Raw genomic sequence first — 11,721 nt, forward strand, 5'->3', positions numbered from 1 at the left:
AAACCTAATGACAAAGTAATAACACTGTGACATTATGTCTGTAGATTAATAAACTATGTTTTAGTTTTCACCAGAATATCAATTCAAAAAAATCACAGTCAAAATTTAACCTTGACTTTACAGCATTTCAATAGATTTCTATAAATGTCTGCTAAAGCTTTGCAATTTTATGTCCATGTATGCTCAAAGTTCACATTAGTATCACCTCAATCACGTAGCTAAAATAATCCCTTTTAGCTCTTGAAATTAATTTCATTGTGGCTCACTCATGACCTCACAACAAAGTTCAGCACAGAGGAACAAGAGGAAACAAAAGGAGTTTTCTAGGTATTTCAAAATATTCTTGGTCAAATCCACTTTGAGGAAAACCATGGTGAAAGTATTACGTGTAATATACACCTAACCAAAAGAAAGTGACTACATCTGTAGGGTTCTGAGGCCATTCAGTTGCTTATACAAATGTTCAGATTCCCAAATAATTGGCACATAACAGGGAGCTTCACTGCTTGTCTCCCCATTAATTGCCCATTTTGTCTATGATTAGAGGTATGACAGTGACTGATTTTTCAGTAAATTAACCAAAACCAGAAAAAGCCTTGCAGGTGTTTCAGTGTCTGATTGCATCCTCTTATACACAGAAACTCAAGAAGAAACATTGGACTTATTTAAATGCTTCCCCTAACGGAATACTTTAACTCTTTGGTGGGCACATTTGTTGACAGAATTCAGTCATCTAACAATAGAATTTTTTCCAGAAAAATCAGCCTGCCATGAACATAAGCTGTTGGGTCAGTCTGAGGGACTGAGCAACATCAGAGAGCCACCCGAACCCAAATCAGGACCCCAAACCTCAGGAGTCTGCATCTACTTCTGGAATCACTTCCTCACTTCATCTTTTAAAAAATGATACAAATTCAGGAGAGCATATTCTTAATCTTTGCCTTGGGGAATAGGACTAACACCTTCATTATGGTCATTCAGCCTTTTAATGAATAAGTGTTCATGCTTCACAACCACTTTTTTCTACTATACTATTCAGAAAACATTTCTTACCTATCAGCAGAATATTAGACCCTGGAAATATGAAAATGAATGAGACAAGCCCTCTAATCCTCACAGAGATAGTCTAAGATAGGGCTTGAGATTGTAGACTTCTCAATCTGAATCCCGGTTCTATAATCTCCTGCTCGTGTGCTCTTGCCACAATGATGCCACCAGCCTGCACTGTTTCTCCACATGTGAGCTATTGTAGTACTAATATGACCCACCCACAAGGCTATTGAAGGTTACTATATACAAAGTGCTTACACAGTACTGGCTTAGCACAGGGTACTCACTGCTCACTATGTTAGCTATTAGCATTATGGAGTTCATATGCTCATAGGGAGACAGATCATATCATATGTACTAAATATAGTTCAGTAAAGCCCTATAATGGAACTCTGAACAAAATGCCACAGAAGCTCTGATGAGAAAGGGAATCGTGAATTTATTAATAAGCAGTTTTATTTTGTGATTTTTTTGAAGTAGTAATCATGGCTGACAGCAAGGCTGAGGGTCTCATAAGAGGGGACCTTTAAGCTGGTCCCTGAAGATTGAATTCACTAGTGGGGAAAAGGTGAACAGGATGTCCAGGGATCTGCAACATGAGGAGATAGTGTGGACAAAGGCTTAGCAGTGTGTGAGTGGGTGGCACGTCCAAGGACCAGCAAGTGGTATGGAAGGCACACAGAAGATGCCACCAGAAGGATAAGTCAGGGCCAATCATCACAGCAGCACCAGAAAACAATGTGATCGAATGTATGGTTTACGAAAATAACTTGGCTACTTCCTGGAGGATGAAATACATAAAAGAGAGACTGAAAGCAGGGAGCCTGTTATGAAATGATCATGGCAGCAAGAATGGAGAGGTGAGGACAGAATACAAAGGGACCTAAAGAGAAAATAGAAAGCACATAGTGACTAACTGGATGAGGGGGACAGAGGAGTGATTAAAGGGTGACTTCACATTCCCACATGACATAAGAAAAAAGGAAGAGATGCAAGTTTGGAAAGAGAAAGATAATGAGTTTGGTGCTATAAATATCAAGTTTGGGATATCTGCAGGAAGAATACCCAAGTAGAGAGTTTAAAATGTAATTCTGGAGAGCAAGATAAACCCATCCATGATGGTAAGGAGAAGGGAAAGTAGAGTAACAGGGAGGAAGTGACACTTTAAAAAACAATATATTTATACATACACACACGGCTCACCAGGTTTTATGGAGCAGAACCAGAACTGGACAGATTCTTTTCCAAAATGACCCATCTACACTAGCAAAACTGGTTCACTCACAGTACCTTCACATGCCTTGTGCATTCACTCTGCCTTTTTACTCTCTTCCATCCAGCATATACTGATTGAGCATCCATTACTGTACAGGTGCTGTTCTAGACTTTGGTGACTCAAAAGTGAAAAAGCCAAAACCCTGCCATCAGAGAGTTTATGTTTTACTGCAGGAGACAGTCAATAAGCAAGTAATCAAATAAAGATAAAATTCCAAGTAAATAAATGCAATAAGGGAAAAATAAAGTAGGTTAGAGATTTACCAAGATGGGAGATGTAGGGGAACTCCTGAAACTGAGTAGCTGTCACCAAGGGAGTCAGCTCTGATGAAACGACATTTTATTTATGCCTTCTCAGTGCATGTTTATATTAATTGCTATTGCATATTTATATCAATTGTGCAATAGCACTGATTGATTTTCATTTACTGAATTTGATGGAATTCGAGGATTTGATAAATACCTACATGTGTATTCTATCGCAGACATCGACATGCCTATCGACATGCTTGTGCGCACCGCAACACCCACGTGCCATGACACACACCACCACATGACAGACGTATGGCGCCCGTCAGGCCATCCCCGTGTCGCAACAGGACACGCGGTGTCGGGACAGACCAGGCTCTGTCGCAGGCCTCGGGTTTTGCCCTGGCATATCTCGCCGTACTTTTCGTGGCAGAACCCAACACTCATGGTGCGACTTTTTTGTCACAGGGCGGTGGGGGTCGCGACATCCCAGGGACCACGGGGACAGGAAGGGGCAGGCGCACTCTGGTTCTGTCCTCAGCGGGTCGCTGTTGCGACAGAAGTGCCGTGTCGTGTGTCCTGGTCTCCATCCTGACACATCAGCTTCCTTGTTGTCTTGTTGAGATAGAAGCCCCCATGTTGCCACGCCCCTGATACACCGCGTGGGGAATCCCCGGTATGTCAGTGACCTCGCACAACACAGCGTAAACATGTGATCTTTCCCTTCTTGGAAACTGTGGTCTTCTTAAAGGCTTAGCTCCAGGCCCAACCCTGTGCCTGCTCAGGATGACCTGCCCTGTAAAGGAAAGCCAATTGCTTGAATGCAAAGAGGGTAGAGCTCAAACACGAATTTACCAATAGCTCCCCAGAAAGGGCAAGAAAGACAGTGAACCCAGAGGGTTTCTCATTGTCTCTGATAGTCATCAGAAGTTTGCTTTGGATCCCCTCACTGCCACCAATCGACGAAGTAAATTTGAAGATCTTGTCTTTGTTAAACAATTCATGCATTGGGCAACATCTCATCTAGGAAGCAGAGAGATACTCCGGTTCTTAAGAGACATTTTTAATGGTGACCTAAAGTAATGGAGAAAGCCATACGAAAATTCAGAGGAACAGTGTTTCAGGCAGAGGGGAGAGCAAGTACAAAGACCCTAAGGTAGAAGCCAACTTGGTATGTTTGAGAGACAGCACGGCAACCAAGTTGGCTAGAATAGACCAAATAGTCCCAGCTGACACTTCTGGTACTGTTGTACTGCTGTCTTGTATTGCTAACTAACTACTGCTGCTAAGATTTTCTTCTGGATTTACATCCCATCTTTCTAACTCCACATGAGCCAACGGAAGGCGATATCTATGTTCCAACTTCATACTTTCACAGTACCTAGAACAGTGCTTTGTACACAGTAGGTGCTCTTTCTCCACTCATTTATGCATAATTGTAATTAGTGGTAGTCTCAAGGCCTGTCTTGTCCCACTCTCAAAGCTTTCTCAAAGCCTGGGCTAATGCCAGAGGCTGCTAATATGTAGTAGCTAATAAGCTATTTCTAGTACTGCTGTGATCAGTAAGAAACTCCAGCTACTTTGAAAGCAACATAGAAAGTCCAAATACCAAGATTTACCTTTGCTGCTTATAAACTTGATGGTTTTACTTCCAACACTGAAGATGGAAATATAAGGAAATTCTTCACATACTTGGAGAAGCTGTTGGCTTTGCCACAATTCTATGCACTTTAACATTATAGTAATATTATTATTATCCCACAGGGGTGTCATGAGGATTAATGAGACATTTTCAAATCACTTTGAGCTACTCCACTGGGGGAGGTACTATAAATAAATGGTATGTGTTCCTCTAGAAGTGCCATTTTCGACATTAATTTGTTGTGATGGGTTCTGGTGTCCAACAGGGCTGGAATTTGCCAACCAACTTATTTTCTATAAACAAGAGACTAGCCATCAGAAGGCAGTGGTTTTCCGTTAAAATAAATATGAATTGAAGTGAACTAGTCAGCAATCGGAAGAAAATAGGCTGCTGTTAGAATCTAGTATTTATTAAGCACTCACAGTGATTAACATAAGAGTTTCACAGTGTGATACAGTAGAGTGAACACTCGATTTGGAAATGATCCACGATTTTAGGCCGAACCCTGCCACTAACCAGCTGTGTGAGCTTGAACAAACTGCTAAACTTCTCTGGGCCTCAAATATAAAGTAAGGGCCATCCTAAGTCACTCATAAGCAGTCTTCCAAACACAGCAAATGGATAAAAGGAATGGAAATAGTCATTTCTAAATGAGAGAGATCACAGCAGGGAGAAGTTGTGACCATCCATCACAGGACCATCCTCTGTTCTGCTCTTCCTTGCCATTGATTAATATTAATTTCAGGACTAATTCCTGCAAATGGAGAAATTAATCACTTTCTAAGTCAGACATAGAAGTGCATGAAACATTTGGTCTTTAAAAATAGGGTCTTTGCCTTTCTACAAGCCATCCTTGCAGTAAGTCATCTGTCTTATTCTTAGATTTAAATATATGAATGATTGATTATGCTGCTACTCAACTGTATTACCAGTTCAAATACAGTGTTTTAGTTTTGTGAGAGAGTATTTTACATGGTTGTCTACTTTTAACATGTTACTGCCTGCAGTGCCTGGTACTGACCTGGAAGTGACATGGAAGATAAAAAGACAATAAAGAACAGGGGTGTTACTTGTACTCAGAAGAGGCAGAGGTGGAAACCCTGTGGAGTAACTGAAGAATGTGCTGTACTGGGAGCTCAGTTTCTCCCCACCCCTCATCCCAGGAAACCCAGTGATCCTGGGCTCAGAGCAGATAGAAAGACAAAGCATCACTTGTAGGGAAATTCAATACAACGAAAGTAACCTGAATTCCTACTGTTTATCAGGGACTTTCGTAGTTGCCAGGAATATAAAATTGGGTAAGATCTGGCAAAGAGCTGACTCATTTGAAAAGACCCTGATGCTGGGAAAGATTGAGGGCAGGAGGAGAAGGGGACGACAGAGGATGAGATGATTGGGTGGCATCACTGACTCGATGGACATGGGTTTGGGTGAACTCCGGGAGTTGGTGATGGACAGGGTGATGGACAGGGAGTTGGTGATGGACAGGGAGGCCTGGCGTGCTGCAGTTCATGGGGTCGCCAAGAGTCGTACACAACTGAGCGACTGAACTGAACTGAAGACCTGGCTGTGCTCTAGAGAAACTCACAGTTGAGAATGATATGGAAAGCAATGACCGCAAATCACGCTTACTTCAAGTTGAATTGTCAGATGAGGGAACTGTCTACGTAAGAGTTCCTCTTTTGTAAATGATTTGAATAATACCATGGAAAACACATTTTTAAGTTGACTCTAAATTGAAGTTGCTGAAATGTCTGGAAACAGAAATTGTGTTCAGTGTGCCCACAACCATTTGGAGAAATAGTTTATGTTCAAAGGGGAGAACTGTAAGTCATTATCTCCAGGCTAAAATCAAGCAACAGAGATACACGTTGCGGGATGATTGTTGTCCTAGTTTAACAACTAGAGCGTGGCAAATTCCCCAAGCAGAGGGTCTGGCTTACGCCCCTCCCACTACGGACTTGAGATGTGAATTTCCTTTCTCGTTTTCCTCTCATATTCGCACGGATAGGAAATCTTACTGGATTGGAGTGACCAGGCTGCCCTCGCCAAACCGAATTTGGTCCTCGATTCTTCCTCATGGCTAAAATCTCAGCTACCAAAGGTAGTGTCAACTATTCACTGCAGAAGCAAAGTCTCCGAATGTCTTAATGACCATCTTCTTCAGACTCCGGGTGCGAAACTCCCATTACTCCGCTGGCCTTTTCAACCAAACAAAAGCTTAATTATCCCTCGCGGTCTGGAGCTCTTTCACCCTCAAGTGGGCACCCGGCTTACCTCTTGTCCTAGGCGCCCACCTGACCTGCCACTCCCTCCCTGGATAACGCGGCAGCCCAGAGCAAGCCGCCGTCCTGCCCTCCCAGCCTGCCTGCTCCTTTGACCACCCCGGCCGCGCGGAGCCTGCTTCCTCCCGCCCACCCAGGTGGCGCGTGCGGGGCGAAATGGGTAAGTCCCGAGATTGGGACACGGCCTCGGGGCGAAAGGGGTGCGGAGAAGGGCTGCCTTGGCGGGGCGAGGGGCGTGCAAAATGTGAGCGCTCGGGTGACCCAGACCGGCGGGGAGGGGTTGGGCCGGGAGGCTGTCGGGGAGTGGGGCGCGCGCGCGCGCGGCGGGCCGGAATCCGGAGGGGACGCGGAGGGGCGGGCGCGCGCCCCGCGGGGGAGGGAGGAGGAGGGCTGAGGAGGCGTCTCCTCTGAGGAGCCGCGCGGACCGCGCCAGACCCAGACCGAGCCTCGCGGCGGCGGCGAAGGCTGCAGCTCAGCAACAGGCGGCGGGCTCGGCGGGAGGCGGAGGCGGTGAAGGGGCGGGGAGCGCGAGGAGGAGCGAGCCGGCCCCGCGCCGCCGCCGCCTCTCCCCGCCGCATGGACGAGCACCTCAGCCTCCTGAGCTCGCCGCCGCAGCCCTCCGCCCGCCAGCGCGCCCACCCTCCGCAGCCGCCCGCGAGCGGCGGCGGCGCCCACACGCTGGTGAACCCGGGCTACGCCGAGCCCGCCGCGGGCTCCGAGCTGCCGCCCGACATGACGGTGGTGCCCGGGGACCACCTGCTGGAGCCGGAGGCGGCCGACGGCGGCGGGGACCCGCCTCAGGGTGGCTGCGGTGGCGGCGGCGGCTGCGACCGGTACGAGCCGCTGCCGCCCGCGCTGCCGGCCGCCGGTGAGCAGGACTGCTGCGGGGAGCGAGTGGTCATCAACATCTCGGGGCTCCGCTTCGAGACGCAGCTCAAGACCCTCTGCCAGTTCCCGGAGACGCTGCTGGGCGACCCCAAGCGGCGCATGAGGTACTTCGACCCGCTCCGCAACGAGTACTTCTTCGACCGCAACCGGCCCAGCTTCGACGCCATCCTCTACTACTATCAGTCTGGGGGTCGAATCCGCCGGCCTGTCAATGTGCCCATCGACATCTTTTCCGAGGAGATCCGCTTCTACCAACTGGGCGAGGAGGCCATGGAGAAGTTCCGCGAGGACGAGGGCTTCCTCCGGGAGGAAGAGCGGCCCCTGCCCCGCCGCGATTTCCAGCGCCAGGTGTGGCTGCTCTTCGAGTACCCGGAGAGCTCCGGGCCGGCCCGGGGCATCGCCATCGTGTCCGTGCTCGTCATCCTCATCTCCATCGTCATCTTCTGCCTGGAGACGCTGCCTGAGTTCCGCGACGAGAAGTACTACACCGCGTCGCCGTCGCAGGAGCTGTTCGAAGCGGCCAGTAACAGCACGTCGGGGGGCCCCGCGGGAGCCTCCAGCTTCTCGGATCCCTTCTTCGTGGTGGAGACTTTGTGCATCATCTGGTTCTCCTTTGAGCTGCTGGTGCGGTTCTTCGCTTGCCCCAGCAAAGCTACCTTCTCGCGAAATATCATGAACCTGATAGACATCGTGGCCATCATCCCTTATTTCATCACTCTAGGCACCGAGCTAGCTGAGCGACAGGGCAATGGACAGCAAGCCATGTCCCTGGCCATCCTGAGAGTCATCCGCCTGGTGAGGGTCTTCCGCATCTTCAAGCTCTCCCGCCACTCCAAGGGGCTGCAGATCCTGGGGCAGACGCTGAAGGCTTCCATGCGGGAGCTGGGGCTGCTCATCTTCTTCCTCTTCATCGGCGTCATCCTCTTCTCCAGCGCTGTCTACTTTGCCGAGGCGGACGACCCCACTTCAGGTTTTAGCAGTATTCCGGATGCTTTCTGGTGGGCTGTGGTAACCATGACAACAGTAGGTTATGGTGACATGCACCCAGTGACCATAGGGGGCAAGATTGTGGGGTCACTCTGTGCCATCGCAGGTGTCTTGACCATTGCTTTGCCAGTCCCTGTAATTGTTTCCAACTTCAATTACTTCTACCACCGGGAGACAGAGGGGGAAGAGCAAGCCCAGTACTTGCACGTGGGAAGTTGCCAGCATCTCTCCCCTTCAGCTGAAGAGCTCCGGAAAGCAAGGAGTAACTCCACTCTGAGTAAGTCGGAGTATATGGTGATCGAAGAGGGGGGTATGAACCATAGCGCTTTCCCCCAGCCACCCTTCAAAACAGGCAATTCCATGGCCACCTGCACCACGAACAATAATCCCAACTCCTGTGTCAACATCAAAAAGATATTTACCGATGTTTAATATATGAAACAAGTGACATGCTGTGCTCAGTATTGTGTGGAACGTGCCCCCTTGGTCTGTGTATGCCCTTGTTTTATACATTTTCAGACCATTCATCAAGGAAAGGACATGAAGAAGTGGAAAGCACACTTCATTCTCCCTCTCCCTACTGCTTCATACTGAAACAGGTGTCTGCTTTGCAAGTGGGCTGCATTCTCTCAGCTCTCCTTTCTTTAACCCCTCTCTCCCTCTCTTAATATTTCGGCAACAAACTTACTTTAAACTTGAGTTTTAGCACACGCTCTGTAAGAAAAAAGCAAAAACCAACCAAAAAAAAAAAAAAAAAACCCAAACTGTACATCCTGGGAGGAAATGAAACTGAAGAGCAGTTAGAATAACTGTTTAACCTCAGAATCGACAGGGAGTTGTTTCTTTACTAAGTAAAGCAGGAATAGACTTGGATGCTTCAGTTTGATGGACCCTTCAACACTGCTGAATATTTAGTTGAATTGCCAACACTGTGGATATTTGAATGAAAAGTCTATTTAGAACAATGACTTGTAAACCCACCATAAATTTATTTGGTTTTCAACTGGGATTTCTATTTGGACTCTCCCCCCTGGAATTTTAAGGATCTCTGGAACTTCGGACTAAGGGAAATGCCTAAAATGTCCCAATCTAATTAGTTTAAATCTTTGGGGCTTGTTAAACCTTTTAAAAGTATTAGAGTAACAGATTCCTGTGAAACTGTGTGCATTCCAGCTAGTATCTATCAGAGTCTACAAACAGATGTTTTCAGCGCTGCTTAGAGAAACAAAAAAATTTTTCCTAATGTGTCTGAGAGATAAGCCTCTGCAGTATCACAAGAAGATTAAAGTGGCAGACACTCCTTCCAGCGGAAGTTACTAATTCGGACCTGACTGATGCAGTTCCCATAGCAACCCTTGTTTCCCGGGAAACCCGAAAAAGGTCGTCATGGCATCTCTTGCTCTCGAGCCCCACCCCTTAGCCCCAGCCGTTTCCACGGTAACCTTTCCAGATGGTTCCTCCTTACATGATTTCACAAGGAAAACCACTGTTTGAATAAACCGCACAAATAAAGTTAAGTCTGAGGATTCGAGGCAGTGAAATGAATCACAAAATGCTTATTTGTACTACAAAAAATTTTTAAAAATCACTGATGTCATTCCATACTGACTGAATCGAAAAGGAAAATGTCGTCATTGGAATGTTAAACATACACAATAGGCCATGATTTGAATGAAATGCCAGTAATTGGGCAATCATTTTGAAAGAAGCTTCTCTACTGTTTTCTTTCCCCAAGAAGTTTCAAGCCAACAAATGAAATTAAAAAGCAAATGTAAAAGCATTCTGCACATAAGCAAATGAAATGTTCAATCAGTATACATGAAACTTTACTACAAGGAACCTTCAGACTTCCTCTTTAAAAAAAAAAGTATCCAGATCCCACAACAACACTCACCATCACAGCCCTTGAAAAACTAAATATATTTGAAAAGTATAAAGGATGCATGCTTTTAACTGAGGGAATTGCAGACAATCAGTGAAAAGGAGTCCCAGGAAGTAACCAAACGTTGGGGAAATATGTGCAAGTTTCAGCCATGTGCCAGGGGTGGCCAGAAGACAGACAGCATCAGGTGAGCACTGTGTGGGCTACTGGGGCACTCTCTTTTTCTACAGGGAACCAGGGGGATGCCATTCATATCTAGATTTGTGCTCACTTGCAAAATCAATAGGTCTATATTTATTACAGGCTAGGTGCCTTTTGAAGATCATTTATAATACTTTTTCTGTTTGATGTCCAGGTTGCCAACAATTGTTTGGTTTCTATTGTTTATTGCAAAAAAATGGGGAAAAAAGTAATTTCTCTTCAGAATAACCTTCACCCAAACTGAGCTGAAAATGACTCTGTTCCTTTTACTAACCTCCTTGGCTTCTGAACAAGCTGTTTCCCATGAAAAAAGGGTAAAAGGCAGACCTGCTGTTAAATTATTGGTCTGATTTTATTTACATAATTATGTAGTAGTACGCAGTAGTACAGTTCTCAAAACAAAGATGGATAAAATTGCAACAAGGGTAACATTTTATTTTAACATGTTATTTTATACACATTATATAAATCATGTTATTTTATATACATTATATAAATTATACATTATACATTATCCACAATTGCTTTTTGGATTGATAGGTTTAACTCTTTTATCCTAGGGTAAATGAGAGTAACCCTATTTTTAAAGCTCATAAAATATTTTCAGGTAGTCAGAAACCTACTTACTTTATTATCTGTGCATTTGAGAGACTGAAAAATAATGATTAAAACTATAAGGGGGAAAGAGAAAAGGAAAGACAAAAAAAAAAGAAAGCAGGAAATCTGTGTACCTGGTCATAGAGTCATTGTTCTTATATATAAGCTTTGAAATAAAACTTCTTTATCTAGTTCCCTTTGCTACTTATTTGAGCCTTTAACATTGATACACCCTGACCAAACGTTTGATATTTTTAATGACCAGAAATTCTTCTTATGACCCATTTTGGTGGTGATATGTTAGACACACAACAGTCATTACATAAGAATAATTTTTGTGTCTGTTCTTAAAAGATGTAAGCATAAAGATAAATGAAGTGCAGTGACAATTTTTTTCACAGTTATTCAGAAGATACAGAAACCCTGATAGTTCTATAAGTAAATTATGGTTATGCTATAATTTTGGAATTGTATGGTTTTTAAATAACAGTAATACAAAGAAGACTTTTTTTTTTTTAGCCAGAAAAATATGGCTTTTGAGTCATGACTTTAAGGTAGTATTATTGCTTCTGGTCGCCATATTGTAAGCTCCTTGAAGGTTATACGTTCCGTAGTCCTGACAAAGTTTTGGACTCTAGTGCCCCGCACCAAATGTAGCATTGTGT

At 45.2% G+C, this 11,721-nt stretch overlaps 1 protein-coding gene across 1 annotated transcript; it reads left to right on the forward strand.

Annotated features, from left to right (window-relative positions):
* Positions 1-7,077: 7,077 nt before the first annotated feature.
* KCNA3 (potassium voltage-gated channel subfamily A member 3) lies at positions 7,078-8,808 on the forward strand. The gene has a single exon (XM_068965584.1). It carries the CDS (start codon positions 7,078-7,080, stop codon positions 8,806-8,808), a length of 1,731 nt encoding a protein of 576 aa, XP_068821685.1.
* The last annotated feature ends 2,913 nt before the right edge of the window (positions 8,809-11,721 follow it).

The sequence above is a fragment of the Capricornis sumatraensis genome, chromosome 2 (genome assembly GCF_032405125.1).
Source record: "Capricornis sumatraensis isolate serow.1 chromosome 2, serow.2, whole genome shotgun sequence".
Taxonomy (NCBI): Eukaryota; Metazoa; Chordata; class Mammalia; order Artiodactyla; family Bovidae; genus Capricornis; species Capricornis sumatraensis.

Excerpts from the sequence above, each read along its gene's own strand:
- KCNA3 (XM_068965584.1), top strand. The coding sequence starts at position 7,078 with ATGGACGAGCACCTCAGCCTCCTGAGCTCGCCGCCGCAGCCCTCCGCC.